This window comes from Hyperolius riggenbachi, chromosome 6 (genome assembly GCF_040937935.1).
Source record: "Hyperolius riggenbachi isolate aHypRig1 chromosome 6, aHypRig1.pri, whole genome shotgun sequence".
NCBI classification, from domain to species: Eukaryota; Metazoa; Chordata; class Amphibia; order Anura; family Hyperoliidae; genus Hyperolius; species Hyperolius riggenbachi.
Window position 1 is genome coordinate 325,245,944 of NC_090651.1, and position 27,961 is coordinate 325,273,904.

A 27,961-nucleotide genomic window follows, 5' to 3' on the forward strand; every position below is an offset into this window, starting at 1 on the left:
TGGACTTTTAATAATACAGTTCTTTTTCCGCCCAACCTGCAAAAAGAGAACACAGTTAAGGTTTAGGCTTCACTGCAGTTACACGTTACACAATTCTGAAACAGATCAGAGCAGTATTAAGAACATGGATGTGAGGCAGGGATTGGGAGAGGTGGCAGAGCACTAGCCAACTCATCTCAACTGAAATGGAAGGTCAGTGTTCAAGCTGAACATCTTTATCCCAGCATCTGAGCCCCTTCACTTCAGATAACAAGTTTTGAGTAACTCGGATGCTATTTGGTCAGGTGACCAAATGTTCCTTCCACAATCCAGAAACATTCTGGTGGGCTTGTTGCTGTCTACACCAGCTCTGTTGCCTGTGTGTGTTTATGACTGTGGTAGGGAAATTGGATTATAAGATTCAACAGGGTCAAAGAAGTTTTAATGGTTGAATGCCTTCTATCAAGTGTTGCAAAAAATTGTCAGCACTGTATAAATGTGTACATTCAGTCAACTGGTCAATTTATCGATTAAACAGTGGATTGCATGCCAGCCTCTAATACTTACTTCCAGGGTACCTTCTTATGAGATATTTCCTGAGTTCATCGTGAACCAAAATCAGAATAGTGTATTCAATTCCAACAAACCAGTACTGGACTCTGCAGATAGAAAAACAAAAAAGAGAGTTGTTAAAATTTACTGAAGGACTAAGACAGTGTTTTTCTTTTTGAATGTACTGAATGAATAAGGCAGTGTTTTTCTTTTTGAATTTATTGAAGGACTAAGGGCTCTTTTCCACTATGAAATGCGATCGCGATTGCGATTTCGATCGCGATCGCGTTTCAATTTCCACCATGCGATTGCGATTGCGATTAAGCTACTATACTCATAGTCCAGCTCAATCGCATACAAAACGCGGCAGGACGACGATTGCGCTTTGACCAAAATCGCATCGCAATCGTATCGCACTAATTGAAATTGCTGCTGCAGTTTCCATTAGTTTAATGTACCTTGCGATTTGCGATCAGAAGCAAATCGCAAATCGCAGGCTAGTGGAAAAAGGCCCTGAGGCAGTGTTTTTCTTTTTTAATGTAGTCAGTAAATAATAACATTACTTACAATCCACTTAGTGTTAAATGTGTACATAAAACCAAATAGTTGATTCAAATTCCATAAGAGAAAACCTTCGATGAACACAGTGTGCTAAAATTTTGCCTGCTTCCATTGGCATTGCTAACGAGCTAAGGGCTCCAGAAGGGCTGTTTCTGGGCACTGTTTCGGGCAGTCTGCAGTGCATGCACAGTATATTGAAGCTTTTACAGTGCCACTGTAGTGTATTCCTTGCTAATACTATCCCACTTTTCCTCTTCCCACTCCTGCTTGTGTGTATGAGGCAAAAGGTTGGGTGCCTGGGCCGGGGCACCATATAGGGCAGAAACGGCCTTGGGCCTGAACTCTATACAGTACACAGTAATTGATATGGAACACTACAACCTGACAAGGCAGAAGACAGCTGTGGTGTCAGAGAGGTGTAAGCAGGGAGGGGAACAGTTCAGTACTAATCAAAGCACAGAGGTGATCATTACCGGCATAGCACCAATGATGAGCTAATAATGTGGAGGGAGGAGGGCCCCTAATGGGCCCCTTTGGTTCAGGGGCCCCAGTGCGGTTGCGATTGCTGCATCCCCTATTGCCACGCCACATTCTGTTTCCAGATAAACAAGCAGATAAAATTAATTGGTAAAATGCAACTTAAATTAATCTCTGTGAGTTGAGATGGTGAGCTTTCTTATTGGATAATGAAACTAGTAATCATTTCAAAGTGCCAATGGTCAGATGGGAGGAGGCTAAGCCCCCCCCCCCCCCCCTTTCTTCAGACCCCTAACCCATTCGCGTTCCGTCGTTTTCACCTCCTATTCATTAGCCTATAACTTTATTACTACTTATCACAATGAACTGATCTATATCTTGTTTTTTCCGCCACCAATTAGGCTTTCTTTGGAGCGTACATTTTGCTAAGAGCCACTTTACTGTAAATGCATTTTAACAGGAAGAATAAGAAAAAAACTGAAAAAATCATTATTCCTCAGTTTTCAGCCATTATAGTTTTAAAATAATACATGCCTCCATAATTAAAACTCACGTATTGTATTTGCCCATATGTCCCGGTTATTACACCGTTAAAATTATGTCCCTATCACAATGTATGGTGAAAATATTTTATTTGGAAATAAAGGTGCATTTTTTCCGTTTTGCATCTATCACTATTTACAAGTTTAAAATAAAAAAAATATAGAAATATATCATCTTTACATTGATATTTAAAAAGTTTAGACCCTTAGGTAAATATTTACATGTTTCTTTTTATTGTAATGTTTTTTTTTTTTATATTAAACATTTTATTTGGGTAGTTTTGGGAGGGTGGGATGTAAACTATAGGTTTATAATGTAAATGTGTGTTGATTTTTATTTTTTTTTACTTTTAGTTGTAGTTTTACTTTTTGGCCACAAGATGGCGGCCATGAGTTTGTTTACATGACGTCACTCTAAGCGTAACATACGCTTAGAGCGACGCATGGGGGAGGTAACAGCCAGAAAAGGCGCAGCTTCCGAGAGAAGCTGTCACTTTTTCAGCGGGGGAGAGGAATCAGTGATCGGGCACCATAGCCCGATTCACTTATTGCCTGGCTAACGAACCGCGTGCCGGGAGCACGCGTGCACGCGCGCGATCGGCCGCGGGAGTGCGCGGCAGCTCGCATGGTTCCTGGACTTAGTTTCTACATCCAGGAACCAAAATAGGTTAAAGAGCAACTCCAACCTAGAATTGAACTTTATCCCAATCAGTAGCTGATACCCCCTTTTACATGAAAAATGTAATGCTTTTCACAAACAGACCACCTGGGGGCGCTGTATGACTGATTTTGTGCTGAAACCCCTCCCACAAGAAGCTCTGAGTACCGCGGTACTTTTGGCAGTTTGTTACAATGTAACAAGGTTCACAGACAGGAATTAGCTGTTTACAGCTGTCTCTAACAGCCAAAAACAGCTAGGAGCAGCTACATAACCTGCCCACAGTAAAAATGTCACCATGTAATAAATGTCAGAATGTGAATCGGGGAGAGGAAAGATTTTACAATGAGCAAACACTGACTAAATCATTTATACATAATTATGGTAAAAAATGAAGCACTTTTTTTACTACATTATTTTCACTGGAGTTCCTCTTTAAGGAATAAATTAGCTATTATTTGAATGTGTTCTGTTTTTGTAGCTAGCAATCAATTCAGCAGGCAGTTTTCACTGATGGCTACTTATAATTATATATTTTTATTTATGCTCCGTGCATAAGCCACAGGCTGACTTGAAACACATCTGTGGTACATAAAGAGCATTTACCAAATGGACAGAGCAGTGCTCTGGTTATGCATGTTCCAGACATTAAAGAAATACCTTTTTCTTGTACTTACCGAATATTCATGAAATGCAAGGCGTCGTCCATGCCAGGGACATAACACAGGAAAACACCAATAGCTACTTGTGACAGCAAGCCAATGAATATGACTTTATTCCTGTAGACAAGAGAAGGGGTGTAAATGGGTGTACTGGTCCACTGCTAGTCATTACAAAAGATCCATCTGTTTCTTCTGCTTCATAATTAATTGTGTATATTATATTGGGAAAACACAACTAGATTCAGTGCCACAAACGCAGTTTAACCCTTCTGGCAGTCTACTAAAAACCGCCAGGGGGCAGTGCAGCAGTTTTGTTTTTTTTAAATCATGTAGCGAGCCTAGGGCTGGCTACATGACAGCCGCTGTGCAGCGGCATCCCCCCACCCTCTTCGATCGCCTCCGGTGATCAAGCCCGTCCGGAAATCCCGTTCTGAACGGAATTTTCATTAGGGCTTCCCCCGTCGACATGGCGACGTGCGGGATGACGTCACCGACAGCATCGACGTCGTGACGTCAAAGGGAGCCCCGATCCACCCCTCAGCGCTGCCTGGCACTGATTGGCCAGGCAGCGCACGGCGCGTCGAGCGGCGGATAATCGGCGCGAAATTATGCAAATCGCCCCAGTAGGGCCTGAGAAATCCTCCTGCGCGGCTTTACCGCCAGGAGGGTTAAATGACCAGTAATGTGAAAAATAGTAAAATGTAAAATTCATACGTATAAAATGTACATTTGTTCCTGAATAAAATGCACTATAAACTAATTTTATCCTAAGATGCTGTCACAGTAAGAAGTTAAAATCAACAGGGTTTGGGGTTGGACTAGTCCATCTCCTCATGGAGGATTCTCAGGGCTTTTCTTTTTTTTAATTTTCAAAAGCACTTATTGAATGGCAGTTGCTCAGTCCAACTACCAAAAACAGTGTGCAAACTGGCTGACATCTGTGTAGAATCCATTTGTAAAGAATAAAGGAACTAAGAATGCCCCATGAGGGCATGGACTAGTCCAAAACCTGTCAGATCTGTCAGATTGTTACTGATTACAGTAGTAAGTGACAGCTTTATTTTATTCAGAAAGAAAAGTGCATTTTGTGTGCGTTTTAAATCTTACACATTTTTGTGATAGTCCTCCTTTAAATACCTTGTGCTAAATATATAGTTTTTTTTTTTTTAATATTAAATTTTTATTGAAGCATAACATAGAATACAGGTTTCGTTAATAAGAATTGCATGACAGTTTAGTCCAATGAATTTTAAACAATATATCAGCAATGAGTATCATAGTATATCACCTGTTATCTAGTAATTTCTTCCTTTTGAAACATGTAATTACTGTTTGAACATTTGACATCTTTTCTGTTAACTATAGTAACTGAAGAAGCTAGGCCTTAGGGCCCCTTACTTTTGTTACTTGAGATCAACATAGGGAAAGAGAACTAAAGAAACACGTATATCGTGCATTTAGAAAGGACTGATATAATCATCCATTTCTTTACTTTACCCAGGTATAGCCTACCCTCTAAACTCCATGGTAGGTAACTTAGGTACGCGCAATTTGCCTCAGCAGAGTGAGTGTGGGGAGGGGTGGTAATAGGGTGCTGGGAAGGGTATGAGGATATTTTAATGAGTTTATTTGTCTACTTATAGGTTTATCTTATTTAATTATTTATTTATTTGTTTATTTTTTTTTCTATTTCGGCTTAGTTATGTCTTAGTCTAGTGTTAATATAAACTTGTCAAGGGTGAATATTAGATATGCTTTAGTGCTAGTTTTGCCCAGTCAATATTAGGGGTAGGAGGGTTGGTGCTTGAGTTGTAGTGTTGGGAAATTGAGTTTTCCATTTCCAGATTGCAATGGGTGTTTTGTATGATTTTGGAGACTGGTGGGATGTTGTCCGTCATCCAGTTGGATAGAATAGCCTCTCTGGATGCGCTGATAATGTGTGCAACTATTTTCCTGTAATTGTAAAGGATTTTATCTAGGCCAATTAGAAAGAGCGCCAATTCCGGGGGTAACATCATCTGTGTTTTTGTGAGAGTTGATATTATGCTTGAGATGGCGGTCCAGAGGGTTTGGATTTTGGGGCATTCCCACAGTAAGTGGCATATCGTGCCTTGTTCTCCACAGTTTCTCCAACATAGGGGGGACTGCGTAGAGGAAAAGCTGGCTAGCAGTCTGGGAGTGGTATACCACTTATAAAATATTTTTTTTGAGGTCTCCAGATGTGAAGAGCATTTGGATAGTTTTCTAAGAGTGTTGTGGGCTCTAATGAAATCTGTTACTGTGATTCGCGAGTGCAGCTCTGTGGACCAGAATGCCGCGTATTTTTCTAAAGCGTTGGATTTGTCCTGTGATAGGATTTGGTACCAGGCTGATATACCCCCTCTATATTGGAGTGGGCTGTCAATTAGCGTTAATACCTGGCATGGTATAGTAATTTCTGTTGTGCGATATGTTTGTAACCAATGAGCTACTTGGATAAATTGGAACTTTGTGTGTTCGAACCCCGGAAATTTGGCTGTTAGGGAGGAGAAAGACATTAGTTTGTTGTCCTGTGTAATGTCGGTTAGAGAAGATATACCTAATTTTAGCCATTTGTGATATGAAAAATGGTGAATATCTCCTGTTAAAGCTGGAATGTTTATTGGGATTTTACAGGCGGTTTGGTCTATTGGTAGTTCTTTAAGTAATTCTGCCCATGTTTGGGTCGTTAGATTGATAATTGGGGGTAATTTGATTATATTTTTGCGGGGCAGAGCAGATAGGGATAGTAGATTTTTCAGATTGACGCTGCACTGGGCTGAGTTTTCCCAAAGAACCCATTTTTTTCCGTGGGTTGTGTTCCACCAGTATCTTATCATGTCCAAGATACATGCTTTATGATATTTTTGAAGGTCTGGAAGACCAAACCCACCTTGAGAGGAGGGTATCATTAGTGTGTTGAGAGCTATTCTGTGGCGCTTTTTCCCCCAAATATATGATAGGAGCAGTTTTTTTAATTCCTTAAAGAATTTATTTGGTAAAAAGATGGGTATTGTGCGAAAAAGATATAAAATTTTTGGTAAGATCTGCATTTTAAATGCTGCTTTTTTACCTGTGGGAGTCAGTTCTAACTTGCTAATTCTCATTGCATCTGATTTCCAGATTGATAGGGCTGGTTTGAAGTTGGTTGCATAGAGGTCTGAGAAATGTTTGGGTATTTTGATACCAAGGTAATCCAGCGATTGTTTGGCCCAAAGGAATGGAAATCTCTGGGATATCTTTTTTTTTTGTAGTGAGGGGCAGGTTAAAGTCTAGCAGAAGTGACTTTGATTCATTTATTTTATAGAAAGAGACCGACGAAAATGTGTTAAGGGCGTTCCATATTTGCTCTAGAGATTTATAAGGGTTAGATATCGTTAGCAGGACATCGTCTGCAAATAGGTTGATTAGGCTAGTCTGTTGTTTCATTTTTATTCCTGTTATTTCTGGGTTATTACGTATAGAAATGGCTAGTGTTTCCATTAGCAGGGTAAAGATGAGGGGTGAAAGGGGGCACCCCTGTCTGGTGCCATTTTTGATGTAAAAATTTTTTGATAAGAACCCAGAGGTTGTTACTTTAGCTGAGGGATTTTGGTATAGCGCCATCACCGCCGTGTGGTAGTTTCCCTTTAGCCCAAATCTGCTCAGTACCTCACTCAGGAAGCCCCAGTGAACCCTATCGAAGGCCTTATCCGCGTCCAGGGCAAGGAACAGAGAAGGCCTCCGACAGGTGTTCAAGTAATGTAGAACATTTAGAACCCTTCTGGTGCCATCTGGAGCCTGCCTACCTTTCGTGAAGCCTACTTGGTCTGCATCCGTTAATTGCGGTAGTATAGGGAATAAGCAATTTGCCAACATTTTTGCATATAATTTTAAGTCACAGTTTAATAAGGAGATAGGCCTATAGTTGGAGGCAAGACTAGTATCTTTTCCCGGTTTAGGAATGACCGAGATGGTTGCTGATGTGAGTTCGCTAAATATATAGTTTAACATTGCTTTCATACATAGTATGGCCTGAATGACCTAAATTTTTTTTTTTATTATTATCTCTATCAGTTCTAAAATACAATAACATAGTGTTCACTCTTACTTGAAGAATCTGTCTGTGAAGATGGTGTTTCTCCTTGTTTTTCGGATTACGGTATTCATCATCTGGCAGACCACAATGCTGATAAAGAACGCTGTGTAGCAATACCACTCCTGACTCAAGCGCTGTCTGTATGTCTGTAAGAAAGAGACAAGGTCATGTGATTCACCTGTTTCTCTTCATAGCTTATTTCTCTAGCCACAGAGCTGGCTGTGGCTCAGCGATGATAAGAGATGGGCGTAACTAAGAACCATGGGTTGCTCCAGCTAAATTTTGATTGCAACCCCAGATGTTCACACAGTTTCCCTTACCGACCCCCAAAGACTCTTGCTGCTAGGGGGCCTATTTTGAAAGGGTCATAAAACAAGTGTGGACATCATTATAATCTTCACACCTATAACAAGTTCAGCCAAACAAACATGATCTGAAACCTCCCCTTTATCGGTTTATTCAAACCAAGCTGAATCTCAGAATAGGAAACCTGTTCTTTCATGTATGCTAAGTCAACTATAGAAGCAACTTGTTTTGAGATGATAGTGGCTTACCCATTCTTGTCCATAACTGTCCACCAGCTCATTGATAGTCTTGTCCTCCCAGGTCACTCTAAGTCCGATAGTATTTGCGGGGAGGAATCCCTGTTCGGCCATGACGGTGAAATAGTTCACAAACCCTGCGTAGGATTCCATAGCAGCTGTGGAGGAAGAAGCATGAACTGTAAGTCATCGATTATGGATGGATCTGCAGTTGTAGTATAATTACAGTTCTCAACAATGTGAAGAGTAGAAGAAAGCCTGAACTAAATAATTCTTCACTTGATCTTATCTCCGCCATGTTCTATGCATCTTAATAACATTAGTTTGCTAATGTGCATTGCCATCTAAGCATGCTGGGCAGAACCATATAAATTACTGTCTCTGACTCATGGAGGCAGTCATCTTGCTCACTGGAAAATGTGAAAAATACATTACTCGCATCTGCCGCTCTTTATGCTATGTGGGAAATGTTGACCCTTAGGCTTATACTAATGTACTGCATTGGAAAAGTAGATTTGCTAAGCTATATTAGCTGTGTTCTTATAAGGACCTTCAGAGGCATATCTAGAGGGGTGCAGGCATGCACCATGGGCGCCATGGCCGTCTCCTCCTCCCTCTGCCCCCTCCTCTCTCATGCTTCACTACCATACTGAGGGATGCCGCTTGTTACTTATACTTGGGGGGCTAACTCTAGCAACCTATACTGGGGAAGCTACTTATATGGAGGGGGGGGGGGCTCATCTAAATACCTATGCTGGGATAGGGGCACCTCTGACTACGTATACTGGGGTGGACACACCTCTGGATATCCATACTGAATGGAAACCTCTAGTATGGATATGGGGCGCAATTTCAGTGTTTGCCATAGGCGCTATATTACCCAGATACGCTGCTGAGGACCTTACCTATGTGGAAGTAGGAATAGGACAGAAGCTGCATGTTGACCAGACGATCCTTGTAGGGGTTACGTGGCTTTCTTAACATGATGTCATTTTCTGCCTTTTCATAAGCCAAAGCAATGGAGGGGATCTGAAGGAGTTATAAGAAAAGTTGTGGTATTGAAGGCAATGAAGCAGAGGTGTTGTAAACTCATAGCTTTATACAGCATAAGACAGACTATGCTTTTGTTCCAGAAATCTATGATAAATATCCCAGTGGATAGTCTACAAATGAATGAATGAATGTATTGATGGGTATTTTAAAGTGTACCCGAGGTGATATGGGACATGATGATATAAACATGTGTATGTACAGAACAAAACATATTAAGAACCCGGCTGTTTTACTTGTTTAATTTTGCTGCCTGAAAGAGTTAATTTCTAGACATGGAAGCTTCTGTCTTGTCGATAGCTTGCCGAGACAATAGTAAACATCACTCCTAAGCAAATTACAGACATAAAACTTTTCCTGGCAGAATACAACTTCTGAGGGCAGGGGGAGATAACATTCATGAACTATTGACCTTTTTCCAACTCTGGGACACTTAATAGGCTGCCACTGATTAGAGACATTAAAACGTTCAACCTATGTTGTAAATGCTTAAATATAAATGAAAACCCTTGGGTACTGAAAAAAGTCATTTTTAGAAGTAAGAGGATGAATATAATTGTTTATCTCATCGGCTTATTTTCCTCTCGGGTTCACTTTAAGGTTTGCATTGGCGTCACATGAATTTCAAGGGTTGGGAAAGTATTCCAAACACCTTAGCCAACAATGTAGAGAAAAATACACAACTCAACCCTCCCCACCACTAACTGTGGCTAACCACATTGTGTTTTCCACACTCTGGCTTACAATGTCAGTTCCCAGTTCAATAAAGAGGATGGTGATGGTTCCGAGGGGCAAGGGGCAGCTGATGATCACATAGACCATGAAAGGGATCATCTCTGGAATGTTCTTGGTGACTGTGTAGCCGATGGACTTTTTCAGGTTGTCAAAAATTAAGCGCCCTGTAGAGAGAAAAAGACATTATTGAGCTTATAGCGAGTTCAATATTAAATAGTGTTGAAAAGGTGAACTTCTCCGTGTAATGGTCAGTTAGTCGTAAACCTGAGACTTAAAGTTAGATGTTCTAGAGATAGGGCTCGTAATTGTGGAGTAAACCACTATGACATGAATTCCAGGAAAATTCTCTCTGTTTGTGTCATTGGTTTAAGGCTCACCCAGATGTCTGCATAATATTCACAGCATCTCGGTGTTTTGTAAGCTAACTACACTAATCTAATCTAAAATGTTAGTGTTGAAACAGTAATGCTCTTGTCTCACCTTCTTCTACACCCGTCACAATTGAGGCAAAGTTATCGTCCAGAAGAATCATATCTGCGGCATGTTTGGCGGCATCTGATCCGGCGATTCCCATAGCAACACCGATGTCGGCTTTCTTCAATGCCGGGGAGTCATTCACTCCATCTCCCGTTACAGCCACAATAGCTCCCTGAGAAAGGTGGATAACATGTTAGTTTATCCAATACAAAATACTGTATCCATCAAGTTGTTTGATCACAATGGGAGCACAATTTCTTTTCCCAACATGTTAGTTAAGATGTGTTGTTCAAACCTCATTCAAAGCAGCTATCACAGTCCAGATGAAGAGTTCCCAACTATTGGCACTGTTCACTTAATAGCTATATGGCTTGTCCTATGCTGGGTGGGTCATGAGGGCTAGTGACACAGCCAATCAGAACTGCAGGCACAGGAAGTCAGCCAATAAGCCCTGTGCATGGTGCCAAGGAGCGTGCTGTGGCCAATTAGAGAAGGCTGAAACCAATGAGTGCTGCACTAACTGTGGCCAATCAGAGCAGGGCGGGGCAGGAGGGGACATTTACAGACACACAGTCGGTGGCTTTGAAATAATTATTATAGAAAGGCAAACAATCAAACTGAGGTGACCACCTTCCTGTGATTTTTAATAATGTGTTTAACTTTCACATTACTGTTAGATCCAAGAACCTTTACACAAAGGTTATTAAATCAAATAGTCATGCCCAAATCCTTAATTGAATTGAGAGATGTAGGCTCTCAATCAGCTGTATTTGTAGCAATGTATAGCTTATTACTGAATGCCAACACCAGGGCAGTTTCTTGGGCAGTGCGGGCAGGGCGACCGCCCTGGGCGCAGACTGGTAAATAGAAGAAGGCGGCGCAGGCAGAAGGACATAACAGCCAGGGAGCTGGTGACGCGCAGTGCAGCCAAATGGAAGAAGGAGGAAGATTACCAGTGCAATCACCTTCCTTGACTCCTCCTGGGCTGCCTGTGTCAGACGTCAAGTCATCATCACGTCACCACCGCATAATGATGGCCTGTAGCGGTACTGCAGGCTGTCAGTGTGCAGCGCCCATGGAGGAGTCAGCTTTTCGGGCTCTCTTCGCCTGTGTGTGTTCCTAGTCCCTGCTGCCTCCTGGTTGAGTGTCTGGTCACTAGTAAGTAGGCAGATCTGCTTGTGACCTGTGGCTGTGTGACTGTCCCTATAGAGTAAGGGTTCACAAGTCCACAGTGATGATGGGGGGGGGGGGGGGAGGGCAATATTTACACCCTCGCCCTGGGCGCAGTTTAGCCTGGAAACTGCCCTGGCCAACACTACTAAACTAATAAATCAAGCATGGGCTGGTATATTTGCTTCCTGTAAGTCTTACCAGGCATAGTTATTAGTCACTAGTTAAACCTTCAACTGTACTATGAATAGCAAAATACACTGAAGAAAGATCTGCTGCCTTTTGTGGAATTGAAAAGTTGATGTGCTGTGCAAATGCTGGTTATACTTTGCTGATGCCCAATCCTCAACAATCACAATACCCAGACCCTGTTATCCCATTTCCCATACACATTATTTTCAGCCATTTTTTTTCAGCTTACCTGTCTCTGGCACCCTTCCACAATGATAAGTTTCTGCTGTGGTGATGTCCGGGCAAACACAATTTCTTGGTGATACTTTAAGATATCATCCAGCTCCTCAGAGGTCATGTCAATTAGTTTGCCACCGTTAATAACAGCTGCATGGGCATCCCTGTAAGTTTCAATAGTAGAATGAGTTTTCGGGAAGAATTAAAACTGCAGGTAGATAAGTCCAAGAGTGGTGATAATGTTGACCTACCTTGGGTTGACGCTTTCAATGGGGACCCCAAGTCTTTCAGCAATATCTTCTACTGTCTCACTACTATCTGAGATAATACCAACGCTTCTCGCTATAGCTTTTGCAGTGATTGGATGGTCACCTGTCACCATGATAACCTGATGGAAACACATTATAGTTATAAAGATGTTTTACCAGACAGCTATCAAACATTTCTAGATTAAAGTGACCCTGTAGTGAGTCCATCTATATGAATCCAGTATTATTCTAAAACAAAAGAGTTTATGAAACCATGGTTGCTTTTCTACTATTATAATGCCTCAATTTCTCTATACAGTCAATTAAAAAAATCAATAAGTTAACGTAGCTCAGTCTAGCCTGGCTGCTTCTGAATCCCACATGATCACTGCTCTCCGCCTCACTTCTGATGACTCATGCTGTCAGTTCAGCTAAAGAAGGCAGCATGAGTCATCAGAAGTGAGGCGGTGAGCAGTGATTACGTGGCAAGCTGAGTTGTGTTGCAATTTAGATTTGGACTTGTCAAAGAGAAGAAGATATGTTAAGAGTAAGAAACAGTATCTGCCCCTCCCTACAGGGTTACTTTAAGGATCACTTATGTCACCTTATAAATGATTAAAGATAAAGCAATTCAAACTCTTTAAACCAGTCAAAAAATTTCAGAGGATCCCTTGATACCTTAATTCCAGAACTACGGCACTTTCCAACAGCATCAGGAACACTAGAACGAGGTGGGTCAATCATAGAAATAAGGCCGACGAAACAGAGACCATCTAGTGGGAAATTTCCAGTTTCTGCATCAAATGGGTACCCAGGTCCATAAGTGGAAGCAGGAAGCTTCAGCTGACAAAACCCTTTAAGAAGAAAGTAAACCGGTAATTAAATAGTACTTAATTGTAGTAAATACTTGTGAATCATTGCAAAGCAGTTATAGAAGATGATTAGGAAGTAGAGGATAACACAGTGAAAGATTCTGTAACAGGCTGCCTTTGTGGACTTACCAAGAACTCTTTCTCCTAGACTTCCAAGATCCATGTAGGCTTCCTGAAAGTCATCTTTCATTTCATCATCCAGAGGCCATTCCTCTCCTCCAACCAAGATGGTGCTGCATCTATCGAGGATACGTTCTGGAGCACCTTTCATCACCAATAGATAACCTTTCTCAGATGAGTCTTCTGGAATGTGGATAGAGACCTAGGTAATAGAAAAGGAGCCTTGTTGAACATTTGGAGGAAGGGGATGAAAAGATGGTGTTAAATGACAAAGGTTTAGAAATGGGTTAAATCATGGTAAGGGAAAAATGAACATCCACATCAATATTAACAACTTGAAAGTTGTGTAGTTTCCAATGTTTCGATATGGAGTTGTATGGTAGCATCCATGTGAACATTTGGCATGTTTTGCTCTAATACATGTCCTACTTTTAGGACACTTTTGTAGGGATTGTGGCCCATCAGTGGCTTAATGTGTATTTTCAAATGTGCAGAACTAATCCTGTTGAACTAATTTTATTTGCAGGCCTCAATTTTATCCTTGTGTTTTATCCTTGAAAAGTAACATCCACCATGAGTGGCAAATTTATGAAAAATTAAGATGAATGGATTAAGAATAAGACATAATGCAATATTGGGGAATTGTGAAATAATAAGGAAAGATGGGAATGAAGGAAGGGTGAAAAATGGTAGAAAATGAGAACATGAGAAAGAAAGGATGGAAAACCCAATGATGTCAGAAGCCTAGGCAGCACAATTTTGATATGCAAATATGCATATCAAGCACTAGAAGCACCAGAGGAAAGAACAAATTAAGCTTAATTATAAATATACACGATAAACTTAAAGAAGACCTGTAATAGCAATGAATAAAATAGCTTTTTTTACAATATTAATTTAAATATTATTTACACAGTGTTTGCCCCTTGCAAAATATTTCCTCTCCCCAATTTACATTTTAAAATGTATTATTGGTGGTGACATCTTTAGTTCTGCCAGGTGATCTCTACAGAATGTTCATTTACTGAAAGTTCTATGCTCAGAGGGAGATATTGCTTGCTTGTCAGTTGGAAAAACAATTTCCCACAATGCAACAAGGTTCACAGACAGTAAATTGTCAGGGCCATGGCCCTGACATCAAACTGTGGGAGTGGTTTCACCACAATATCAGCAATATAGATGTCCTAGAGGATCTATTTGAGAAAAGGTAAAGATTTTTGGTGGGAAAGGGGGTATTGACTACTGATTGGGATAAAGTTCAATCCTGGGTTAAAGTTCCTCTTTAACCCATTCGCGTTCCGTCGTTTTCACTTGAGCAATGTTCACCTCCCATTTATTAGCCTATAACTTTATCACTACTTATCACAATGAACTGATCTATATCTTGTTTTTTCCGCCACCAATTAGGCTTTCTTTGGGGGGTAATTTTGCTAAGAGCCACTTTACTGTAAATGCATTTTAACACGAAGAATACGAAAAAAATGGAAAAAAATCATTATTTCTCAGTTTTCAGCCGTTATAGTTTTAAAATAATACATGCCTCCATAATTAAAACTCACGTTTTGTATTTGCCCATATGTCCCGGTTATTACACCATTAAAATTATGTCCCTATCACAATGTATGGCGACAATATTTTATTTGGAAATAAAGGTGCATTTTTTCCGTTTTGCATCTATCACTACTTACAAGTTTAAAATAAAAAAAAATATAGAAATATTTCATCTTTACATTGATATTTAAAAAGTTTAGACCCTTAGGTAAATATTTACATGTTTTTTTTTTATTATTGTAATGTTTTTTGTTTTTTTATATTAAACATTTTATTTGGGTATTTTTGGGAGGGTGGGATGTAAACCATATTTTTTTAATGTAATTGTGTGTTGATTTAAATGTTTTTTACTTTTTGTTGTAGTTTTACTTTTTGGCCACAAGATGGCGGCCATGAGTTTGTTTACATGACGTCACTCTAAGCGTAACACACGCTTAGAGTGACGCATCGGGGAGGGAACAGCCAGAAAAGGCACAGCTTCCGAGAGAAGCTGTCGCTTTTCAGCGGGGGAGAGGAATCAGTGATCGGGCACCGTAGCCCGATTCACTGACTGCCTGGCTAACGAACCGCGGGCTGGGAGCGCGCGTGCGATCGGCCGCGGGAGTGCGCGGTAGCGCGCATGGTTCCTGGACGTAGTTTCTACGTCCAGGAACCAAAATAGGTTAAGAATTTTAGAGGTGTTATAAAACTATAGAATGGACAGCTTTATCCACTTGCCTGGTACTTGTTGCTTGAGTTAAAGGGAATCTCCAGCACCTTCTCATTCCTTTTCCTGATATCTATCACATTGCCATAGATTTGCTCAGTAAATTTCAACAAAGCCGCTTCTGAGGCATCTCCATTCACAGTTCTCTGCATCAGAAAGGAGAAAACACATCAGATTTCTACACCTCTATGAAGTGCACCATCATGAAACCACCAAAGTACATTCCGCATAAGATATAAATACAGTATTGCTCACACTTACCTTACTGATTGGAACTTCTTCTTGATCTGCACAAAATTCTGCCCTGTTGCAGAGACTGGCAATTCTACCTAATGCTTGCCAAGTAAGTGAGCTCTGATCAAACATCTCTCCTGGAGAAACAGATGAAAGTACACAGTTACCTATCTAACACTGTGCAGATGCTCCTCAAACCATAAAGATAAGCAATAGCTGATTTTACCTATACAAGCAAATAAACCCTAGTAGTGAAATCGTGAAATGTTTAGAAGCCTTACCAGTTCCATCTTCACTGGTGTCTGAGCTGTGAATAATTTTATCAAACCACATGTGCGCAACAGTCATCCGGTTCTGTGTCAGGGTGCCGGTCTTGTCAGAGCAGATGACTGAGGTGGAGCCGAGTGTTTCCACAGCTTCCAGGTTCTTCACCAAACAGTTCTTCTTTGCCATACGTTTTGCAGTAAGTGAGAGGCAGACCTGTCATAAAAAGTATTCAAAATCCTTGTTAAGTTATGTATGTGTAAGGAAAAAAAAAAGCATGAAACATAAGTAGGATCATTTACAAACATTATACTCACAGTGACAGTGGCCAGTAGACCTTCTGGAACATAGGCTACCACGATGCCAATGCAGAATATGACGGCATTGAGGGCACTGTATCCCATGGAGATGGAAATGATAAAGAATACAAGTCCAACAAACACAGCAAGAGCGCTAATAAGATGGACAAAATGCTCAATCTCCAGAGCGATGGGAGTCTTTTGGTCTCCAACTTGGGAGGCCAGAGAAGCAATCCGTCCAATGACTGTACGATCACCAGTGTTTATGACAATGCCACTTGCTGCTCCTGTAGATAAAAATAATATACTTTTAGAATATGCTTGTCTATTTAGTGTGAGAATGCCACTACTAGGGATTGTCGGAATTGCCGATTTCTGAATCCGGCGGAATTCCCCAATCTAAAATGTAACATTTTGAAATTCGGCTAAATTGATTTTTTATTTTTTTTTATTGATAGTAATAAAGTTTGTTGTGTTGATTTCGTAGGTAGTAAAACCAAAGTTTAGTAAAAGTAATACCTCATAATCTCTAACTGATAAAGTTAAATTATGCAAGCTTTCTGAGATTTAGTCCCCTTCTTCAGGCATATTTCCAGATGCTAGCTGAAGTAAAACACTCAAATCTGCTATACCGGTATTTTGCGCATTTACGATATATTACTCATAATATACAATTCTTGTGATTATCCTAAAAATTCTTGTTACTTGGAATATTGCTCTCAGAAATGCAGTCTTCCATGGAATTCTTATTTCCGCACTATGATTTCCAAATACCGCTTTCTGCATAAGAAAGCGCTAGCTAGCACTTTCCACTTTGGAAACGTGGAAAACGGTATTCGGAAGCTTATCCCTAGCCACTATGACATTTAGTGGTCAAACAATTTCATTTAGAAAATGATTTTAAATATGCAGTTATGACAAATATGATCAAAGTCAGGACTGGAAAACAACTTGGTAGTTACCTTCTAAGCAAGTGGTTGAGTAGAAGCCAATGTTCTTTGTCTCTAGTGGGTTTTCATCTGTGCAGTCCACACTACGAGGTTGTGCTTCTGACTCCCCTGTGAGGGATGAGTTGTCAACCTGCATAGTGAAAACACCAGGGGGTTTGAGGTCATTAAATGTCATCTCAAATTTTAATATACTCCATTTTCTCAACCAGAAATACTCAGGCTTTTCATGTTTCATGTTCAATGCTTCTTCCTTCTCACCTTGCACCCTTGGCACTCTGTTAACCGTAAGTCAGCCGGGATTTTGTCTCCTCCTTTTATGAAGACTATGTCCCCTACGACAAGCCTCTCTGCTATCAACTCCACTCGCTTTCCATCCCGAAGAACCAAGGCTTGCTAGATAGACAGAAAAGCTAATTAGTGAAAAAGTCATCTCGCTGGATTATTAGTTAAGGAGGAACTGTAGTAAAAACAACGTAATTAATAAAATTGCTTATATTTTACAATATTCCTTTATAAATTATTCACTCAATGCTTTCCCATTGTAGAATTTTTACTCATCCCGATATACACACTGGAATTTATCATTGGTGGCCTTATGTTTAGTCCTATCAGTTAATCTTTGTGGAAGGTCCGTTAACTGAGAGTTCTATGCACAGAGGGAGATACTGCTTGCTTGGCAGTTTGAAACAGACGTTATTTCCCACAATGCAAGGAGCCATGGCCATGGCCCTGACATCCCACTGTGGGAGCGGTTTCATCCCAATATCAGCCAATCAGATGTCCCTGATTATTTATTCAAGAAAATGTAAAGTTTTCTTGTGGGAAAGGACGTATCAACTACTGATTGGGATGAAGTTCAATCCTGGGTTAAAGTTCCTCTTTAAGTTTGAAAGTCATCATGCAAAACCAGCTGCCTTTTCTCACCTGAGGGACCATGTTCTTAAAGCCAGCCATGATGTTTGTACTCTTGGCTTCCTGGTAGTAAGCAAAGAGAGCTGTCATCACCACCACACCAATGAGGATGAGGGCCAACCAGAGCTGGAAATTCAACATGTTTATGGTTAAAAGAGGAACAAAAATGTATGCAAAGCATATTTCATATGCAACCTACAATTTACAGATCTTCTTTTCTATGCTTACATTGTCTTTAGAAACGGTTGGGTCTTGTCCTGCTTGTAGACCATAGGCAAGGAAACACAAGGCAGCTGCTATCCAGAACACAATTGAGAATCCTCCAGCCATCAACATCAAGAATTTGACAATTTCCGGGGTTCCTTTTGGAGGGCTTAGTCTGTTCAGACCATCCCGAACAAGAACTTCTTCAGCAGCCACAGTACTCAGACCCTACGAAAACAAAACAAAAAGAAAAAAAATCAATTATGCATCGTACTAAAAAGGTAAATAACACTTATGAAAATGATTTAGATTTGTTGTTTATGTACTCATAAAATAGGGGTAAGTTGTTTAAAGGGAGTCTGAAGTGATATATAATAATAAAAAAAAAAGACAGATACTTATCTTAGGAGCAAGAAGGCTCTGGGTCCTTACAGTTTCCTTGTTCCAGCCCTGGCTCCCCCCGTTCAAATCTCCCACCTCAGGAGGCTTTTAAAGTGCTTGCGTAGACGAGCGGCTCCATACTGCACATGCGTGAATGCACGAGACAGAGCGTTCCCACATGCACATTATGTAGCTATCAGCCCATCTTTGGGAGCACTTGGACCCCTGAAGACTTCCAAAGCCTCCTGCAGAGAGCAGTCTCTGACACATTGGTTGAACACTGCTAATGGGGGAGCCAGCGGTGGAACGCAGGGACCAGGAGAGGAACGGGAAGGCTCTGTAGGACTCAGAGCCTTCCCTCTTTCTCGGTAAGTATCTGTTTTTGTTTTTTTTTAAATATCGTTTCAGACTCACTTTAAAGGGATCGCCTGTTTTGCATGCCTATTGCCTATTCACTCACATGAGATTTCGCATTGAGCCAAAACACATCTACCATAGTGACATAGAAGGGGACTTTGCTAGACAGGAGCTGTTAAATTGCGATCAGGGCGGGATTTGTAGAAAGGCCACAAAGGCCCTGGCCTTGGGTGGCTAAAGGTCAAGGGAGCACCTGAACACAAAAGAGAGGTTGCTACATATGAAAGAGAAGGCTGAAAATGAGGAGCAGCACATTAAAGGCGGAAACTGATGCCCAAGGGAGCTGTTCATGAAAGAGAGTGCCTACAGTACATGATACACATGGAAGAGGGGGCTGCACATGGAAGGGCGCCACAACATTTTATGCCTAAGGGCTCAAAAACTATAGATCCGGCCTTGATTGTGATGGCAAGTAAAGAAGGTTGTACTGTAGATGTAAATTAAAATGTGTTCATCATTCTATAATTGTAGTATGGCATGACTGATAATATTTCTTATGTATATATTTTTTAGGCAACAATAGGATATAGGTCAAATTCCTCACTTGATTATGCTGGACAATAATTTTTTTATGGGAAGAAGACAAGAAACAGGCAGAGGTCAATCCAGTATGTTTTCTCCTTGCAAGTTACCTGCTTAATATCCACAGAGTATTTCTTCTCCAGTTCTTCAACACTCAGTGTATGATCCGTCTGAAATAAGAGAAAATCGAATGAACATAACGAAGCACAATTTGCAATTTATACCAGTTCAAAATTTTTAGTGGCTTCTATCGTTTTGAATGTCTTCTTTAGCCTATTTTCTAAATCATTTAAATGATCCCCCCACCCCCAACAAGTGTAGCCTCCAGAGCCGGGACAAGGTCCTCCAGCACCCAAGGCTGAGACACCAAAGTGCGCCCCTCCATCCTTCCCACCCCAGCCGTCACACACTGATTGCTATTACACTAAGAGGCCCCTCACCATCCCCCCCCCCAGCCATCACACACTGATTGCTATTATAATAAGAGGCCCCTCCATCCCTCCCACCCCAGCCGTCACACACTGATTGCTATTACACTAAGAGGCCCCTCCCCATCCCTCCCACCCCAGCCGTCACACACTGATTGCTATTACACTAAGAGGCCCCTCCCCATCCCTCCCACCCCAGCTGTCACACACTGATTGCTATTACACTAAGAGGCCCCACCCCCATCCCTCCCACCCCAGCCGTCACACACTGATTGCTATTATGCTAAGAGGCCCCTCCATCCCTCCCACTCCAGCTGTCACACACTGATTGCTATTAGACTAAGGTGCCCTAGAGCCCCCAAGTCCCCCTACACCTTAATCTCTAGTTATCTGTCTTGCAGTCACTGCCATGTATCCTTTTTTCTTATTTCTCTCTGCTTCAAACACAATAGGGGAATGATAGCTGAGTGAGTTGGAGCCTCTCTCGCCTCTGCCTCGGCCCGGCCCTGGTAGCCACCCACCACATCTCGAGGATGGAGCCCTGTATTAGAGAGGGGGGGGGGGTAAGTATTGGGGAAACCAATAGCTATGGACTCTTACACCCCTTGCTACATTATAAAAAAAACATGGCAGCTTACAGGCTTCTGAAATACCATTAGCTTTTGGTGTATAAAACAATAGTTCCCCATGTGACTTACAATTTCCAACTCTTTTTTGAGGTTTTCTACTTTCTTCTGAGTTTTCTTATCTTTCTTCCCCAGATTTTTCTTCCCAGCATCCGGGGATTTGGGATCTTCCTTAACTTCGATGGTGAAGACATCGGGTGGCTTCTGCAGAAACAGACAAAAAACATAGCAAAGTAGATAAACAGCCTGTATCTGTAGGAATGCATTGCTGTGAGCTGTACTAAGCTGTACACTGACTAAGCCCCATGGTAATTATTTTACAGAGCAAGACAAAAAACAAACAAACAAAAAAAAATAAGTCATATTAGGTTATGCTATGCAATTACGGGGCTGCAGAAAATCTAAGAGAACCTGTCATCTATAAAAGCATTCTTATACAATGCGCATTTTGTGCAGCCTCCTGACTGATGCTAAAACTGTGGTATAATAACGAACATAAATTCACGGAGGTACCAAGCTGAATATATATTTTTATGCAGCAACATAGCTAAGATTTTAATCCCCCACTAAAACGTATATCTTCCCACTGCTGATCACATGGCAATGACATTATTATTATTATTTAGTATTTATATAGAGCCAACATCTTCTGCAGCGCTGTACAGAGTATATCGTCTCGTCACTTTACTGTCCCCCAGAGGGCCTCACACAGTCTAATGCCTACTATAGTAATTTGTCTATATCATGTAGTGTATGTATGTATCGTAGTCTAGGGCCAATTTAGGGGGAAGCCAGTTAACTTATCTGTATGTTTTTGGAATATGGGATGAAACCAGAGTACCTGGAGGAAACCCACACAGGCACGGCCCGGGGAGAACATACAAACTCTTTGCAGATAGTGCCCTGGCTGGGATTCCAAAGCTGTAAGGCAACCGTGCTAACCGCTATGCCACCGTGCTGCCCTCAGTGAGATGATGTGACAATATAGATATATGACACTTAAAAATTATTTATCAAACAAACACAGACAAACAAACACAGAACATTTATATCGCGCTTTTCTCCTGGCGGACTCAAAGCGCCAGAGCTGCAGCCACAAGGACGCGCTCTATAGGCAGTAGCAGTGTTAGGGAGACTTGCCAAAGGTCTCCTACTGAATAGGTGCTGGCTTACTGAACAGGCAGAGCCGAGATTCGAACCCTGGTCTCCCATGTCAGAGGCAGAGCCCTTAACCATTACACCATCCAGCCACTGGATGGTGTAATGACATGACATGTTTCTGCCTAGTCTGCTATACGGTCACCTAGTCTCACATGTGAAAATTCACTACAGCATGGTTCTAGCTATACACAACAAAACTGAAATAAATGAATGAAATTGGCAAATTATGCATTCATTGTATTCGGAAATCTATTTAGCTACAATGTAAAGAAGAAGAATAAAAAAGCATGGCATTTGTTGCTATTATACTGTTCTTCATGCAAACAGTGTAATGAATTAGCAGTGGTGTCAGTGCAGTGAGTGTAATAGATGCTGTTACCTGTGAAGACATTCTTGCAGGCTGTGAAGTATCCGGAGGCAGCAGTCAGCACAGGAAAAGCACAGCTGATAGATTATGCAATCTCTGACGGAAGAGGCAGCAGCAGGTAAAGGTGCGATGACCTTTTTCTAGCTGTCAACTCAGGAGAGAGGATGCCATAGTCTACTAGTAACCAGACGCTTCATTATATACTGTGTAACCCCCTCCCCTTGTCTCCAGCTCCACCTCTGGGTGACAAGTTCAATGTTCCCAAACTAGTTGTACCAAGTTTTCTCTAAATAAACAAATAGATTTTTTTTTTACTGAAATGTGTAAAAGAACTCATTGCCCTATTGAATACAGGGGACACTGAGTGATGGGCTGCAGGTACTGTAACCCCAAAGAACCTGAAGGAATGGGGCGAAGAAGGCCACAGACAAGGATAGTGCCTCTTTTAGGGGAAAGGGGGGTAGATAGATAGATAGATAGATAGATAGATAGATAGATAGATAGATAGAGATAGATAGAGATAGAGATAGATGATAGATAGATGATAGATTAGATAGATAGATAGATAGATAGATAGATAGATAGATAGATAGATAGATAGATAGATAGATAGATAGATATTGTAGATAGCTCGGGGAGGATTCACAAATCATTGATAAAATCTTCATGGTTACGCAGTGCATGTAAAATTTACTGATAGCTACGCAAACTCTATAGCAGTCACTGGGCAAATAGTACAACTTGCATTTTAAACACAACATGCACATTACTTGTATGACGTGTATTACGCTTATGTGTATTGCACATTATACAAGCAACTTGTCCATTGTTTACATATTACAGCAAAGTCCATGTTATCTGGAACCCAGGCAACCGGAAGTCTCAACTAACCGGCATGCCTGATGGAAAATGGGGACTGTTTTTTTGAGAAGTTGGGGCAGGTTTGGAGGAAATAACTGGTTTCAGTCCAATGCAGTATGAATCTACGTCCAGCAGGTGTTGCTGCTGCTCTGACTGGACAAAGATTCAATGACCCGATGAATGATGCGTCCCCGCCGTAACCGCCGATAGCGCTGATCTCGCCGCTCTGAACCCGCCGCAATTCACTCTCTCTGCCGTCTATAACAGGGGTCCCCAACCACCGGGCCGCAACCCACTGCCGGTCCGTTGGCAGTCTCCTACCGGGCCGCGGCGTGTCTGGCCTCTCGCCCCTCCCCCCGCGGCCACCGCTCCTGTTACCTTATGAGCGGCGGCCGCTTCCTTCCTTATAGTCCCCCAGGCGCCGCTCTCCTCTTATCGGCAGCATCTTACAGCAGCGCGTATTGCGACTGCTGTAAGGAAGGGAAAGAAGTGCTAAGATTAAATGCTAAGATTAAATGCTAGGAAAGCCTCTGGTCCGGACGGAGTGTCACCAGCCTGCCTGAAAACTTGCGCTCGTCAGCTTGCTCCCACCCTCTCTTCCATCTTCATGAGGTCCCTCCAGGGAGGCAAAGTACCCGCGTGCTTCAAGAGGTCCACCATTATCCCTGTCCCCAAAAAGCAGGGAATCCTCGACCTCAACAACTTCAGGCCCGTGGCACTTACATCCGTGATCATGAAAGCCTTTGAAAGCATGGTGCTCCCCCTCCTTAAAGCGGAATATAACCCTGCATTTCAACTTTGCTCTAAAACATTATTTACAGTATATTATATGCAACCAGCATTTTTTTTTTTACTAGACCAGCATTGGAAGGGTTACACAGGGCTTTAAAGTCCCTAGAGATTTCTGCAACCGAATCCGAACTTGAGTTAGATACTTTTTGTTTACAAATATGTGTTTATTATGACTCATCTCTCTCACTGAGAAGGAGCTTGGAGGACAGCCAAAGAGATGTATCTATTGATAAACAGTTACACACTAACTAAATAGAATGTAACCATCTGAATGTCTGCACGGAACTTAAAACCTCTGTGTTTAACCCTTCCAATGCTGGTCTAGTAAAAAAAAAATGCTTTTTGCATATAATATGCTGTAAATAATGTTTTAGAGCAAAGTTGAAATGCAGGGTTATATTCCTCCACAGTGGGACTGCTAGACCCACACCAGTTCGCGTACAGAGCGAACAGGTCCACTGACGATGCCATTAACATCTGCCTGGAGCTAGTCTATGATCACCTGGACAGACCGAACTCCTACGCCAGGATCCTCTTACTGGACTTCAGCTCGGTATTCAATACCATCAGCTTCAAAATACTGCAAGACAATCTTGCCGCGATAGGAGTCCACCCTACCCTACGCCTGTGGATCACAGACTTCCTCTCCAACAGGTCCCAGGTTGTCAGGCTGGGCACTATCTCCTCACAACCTAGGATCACCAACACAGGAGCCCCACAAGGCTGCGTCCTGTCGCCGTTTCTGTTCTCTCTATATACGAACAACTGCAAATCCAGGTCGGACTCTGTGAAAGTAATCAAATTCGCTGATGACACGACCATTGTCGGTCTCATCACCAATAACGATGAGAAGGAGTACCGCCACCAGGTCGAAGGCATCTGTCACTGGTGCAGAGAGAACGGATTGGTTCTAAATACAGCGAAAACTGTGGAGATGATTGTTGATTTCAGGAGATGCGCCCCCCCCCAATCTGCATCGATGGCAAGGAGGTGGAAAGAGTCACCAGCGTCCGCCTTCTGGGCACAACCATCTCCAATGACCTGAGGTGGAAGGCCAACACTGCCTCCACACAGAGGAAAGCCCAACAGAGAATTTTCTTTCTCCGCCAACTAAAAAAGTTTGGTATGGCCCAAAAACTTCTGACAAACTTCTACTCTGCTACAATCGAATCTGTCCTATGCTCTTCCATCCTGGTCTGGTACGCCAGCTCCTCTACCAGCGACAGATTCAAAGTGCAGAGGGTCATCAGATCAGCGGAGAGGATCATCGGGAGATCCCTTCCCTCACTGGACCTCCTTTACCACTCCAGGCTGTACTCCAGAGCATTAAAGATCACCAGCGATCCCTCACACCCAGGCCACCACTTCTTTAGTCAGCTCCCCTCGAGCCGGAGGCTCCGGTTCCGGTCCATCTTCACCAAGACCTCAAGGCATAAAAACAGTTTCTTTCCCTCGGCTGTCAACCTTCTGAACTCTCTCCACGTAACTGCCCATCCCCACACCACAACACCATGTCTGCACTGAGGCACTCTGCACGTGGATAGACGCGCCCTAGCTCAAGCTGACTCTTTTTGGGCGCTTTTTGAGTGTTTCTTTGTGTTATAACTTATGCTACATTGTCTTTCTCTGCATCTGGTATAATGTTCTGTTCCTTTCTGACTGCTTGACTTGTCCTGTTATCTGTACCTATATCCTGTATCAGTACCCTGTACGTGCCAAGACCAATTCCAGGCACGTCCCAGTCGTGCTTGCCGATAATAAAGATTCTGATTCTGATTGTGATTCTGAAGTGCGTCAGCGGCTTCCTGTAGCGGCGATATGCATCGCCGTTACCATGGGAACCGCTGACGCGCTTCCTTCCCTCCTTACAGCAGTCGTAATACGCGCTGCTGTAAGATGCTGCCGATAAGAGGAGAGCGGCGCCTGGGGGACTATAAGGAAGGAAGCGGCCGACGCTCATAAGGTAACAGGCGCGCGGCCGTTTGAGGAGAGAGGCACTACCTACACACCCACCCATACTAGGGCGCTACACTGGGCACTCACCTAGCTATACTGGGGCGCTATACTGGGGCACTATACTAGCCATACTGGGGTGCTATACTGGGGCAAAATACTAGCTATACTGGGGCACTATACTGGCTGCACTGGGCACTATACTAGCTATACTGGGGCACTATACTGGCTGTACTGGGCACTGTACTAGCTATACTGGGGCACTATACTGGCTGTACTGGGCACTGTACTAGCTATACTGGGGCACTATACTGGCTGTAATGGGCACTGTACTAGCTATACTGGGGCACTATACTGGCTGTACTGGGCACTATACTGGCTGTACTGGGGCACTATACTGGGCACCATACTCGCTGTACTGGGCACTATACTAGCTATACTGGGGCACTATACTGGCTGTACTTGGCACTATACTAGCTATACTGGCTGTACTGGGCACTATACTAGCTATACTGGCTGTACTGGGCACTATACTAGCTATACTGGGGCACTATACTGGCTGTACTGGGCACTGTACTAGCTATACTGTGGCACTATACTGGCTGTACTGGGCACTGTACTAGCTATACTGGGGCACTATACTGGCTGTACTGGGCACTATACTGGCTGTACTGGGGCACTATACTGGGCACCATACTCGCTGTACTGGGCACTATACTAGCTATACTGGGGCACTATACTGGCTGTACTGGGCACTATACTAGCTATACTGGCTGTACTGGGCACTATACTAGCTATACTGGGGCACCATACTGGCTGTACTGGGCACTATACTAACTATACTGGGCACTATACTAGCTATACTGGGGCACTATACTAGCTATACTGGGGCATTATACTGGCAACACGGGGCACTATACTGGCTATACTGGGGCACTATACTGGCTATACTGGGGCAACTATACTAGCCATACTGCTATCTCCCTATACTGGGGAAACAACCCCCCCCCAACCCACTGCACATGACACTGTCCACTAGGTCGCGCACCGCCGACGACCCCCCCCCCCCCCCCCCCCCCGGTCCCCAGAGAAAAATTTGGTCTGAAAGCGGTCCCCGAGCCGGAAAAGGTTGGGGACCCCTGGTCTATAAGACGACAGAGCTCTGTAAGCAGGTCAGGAGCCACTTTCATTGGCTCCTGACCACGTGATCATGGAGAGCCAATCACATTGGCTCCCATTGATAGACAGCATCAGGAGCCAATGAAAGCAGCTCCTGACCGGCTGCCAGTACTTTGCCATCATAGAGACAACAGAGAGAGAAGCCTGCCACGATGGGGCAGGGTTGTGACCGGCGAGCACGGCGGGTATGTGCAGCGAATCATTGGGGGGCTCTGGTTTTTGGTACTAGCAGTCTCTGGTCCTTAAAGGACCTGTCACGAAAATCTTAAAATTTAAAATACATGTAAACATACACAAATAAGAACTTGAAAGAAAGGGGGAGAACCGAGATCCCGATATGGTGCAATATTAGAAAGAAAAAAGAAAGTCACCGCTCAGCTGCACTGTGGTGGAGGGTGCAGGACCATAGGCAGCCGGGCCTATACACTGGAACAATATTCAGAAAAAGGTGGTCCGCATCCAAAGTTCTCCACAAACAGTAATGTCTTTATTTGGGACTTATCCCTACAGCCAAAACAGGTACAAAAGCTGACATGTTTCGGGCATGCGGCCCTTAATCATAGCTTACAAACACATAGCTCTTGCCTCTCAATTTAAAATGCTCGGAAAGGTGACACACCCTAGTGTGGCAGAGGCCCAACCCTTCCTAGGAGGAGCCAAACACATAAAAGTAGCCGCACTTAAGGTAGTCACCATCGCTTTATAAATGAACAACATTTAAAAGAGATAAAATTTCCAAAATGTATAAAACCAAGAAGTAAATAAGGAACAATCAAAAAGAAATAGGAGTCATAATGTCATACAAAATAATTTCGTTCGTTCTGTTATGACAGAATATCCCATGAACCCATTACTAACAGACATAGCCACCCACAACATGTAGGCATAACAGGAGTGTGAGTCAAATTTGGTGGACGGCTCAGTTCGTAACCAAAGCTAGATCCCATCTCGCGTTGAGTCCTTTCGGGGCCCTAGTCCCCAGACGAAATATCCATAAGGCCTCCC

At 42.6% G+C, this 27,961-nt stretch overlaps 1 protein-coding gene across 1 annotated transcript; it reads right to left on the reverse strand.

The window, feature by feature from the left end:
• Positions 1–27,903, reverse strand: LOC137522197 (potassium-transporting ATPase alpha chain 2-like). Its single transcript, XM_068242228.1, has 24 exons — positions 27,831–27,903; positions 24,588–24,709; positions 20,716–20,847; positions 19,700–19,759; positions 18,294–18,497; positions 18,078–18,191; positions 17,412–17,546; positions 17,166–17,283; positions 16,222–16,490; positions 15,922–16,120; positions 15,668–15,777; positions 15,418–15,552; positions 13,159–13,351; positions 12,836–13,011; positions 12,161–12,297; positions 11,923–12,073; positions 10,335–10,503; positions 9,864–10,018; positions 8,975–9,098; positions 8,082–8,227; positions 7,540–7,673; positions 3,447–3,548; positions 547–638; positions 1–36 (listed from the first exon to the last, which is right to left on the reverse strand). Exons 1-24 carry the CDS (start codon positions 27,901–27,903, stop codon positions 8–10), a joined length of 3,279 nt encoding a protein of 1,092 aa, XP_068098329.1. The 3' UTR covers positions 1–7.
• Between the last annotated feature and the right edge of the window lie 58 nt (positions 27,904–27,961).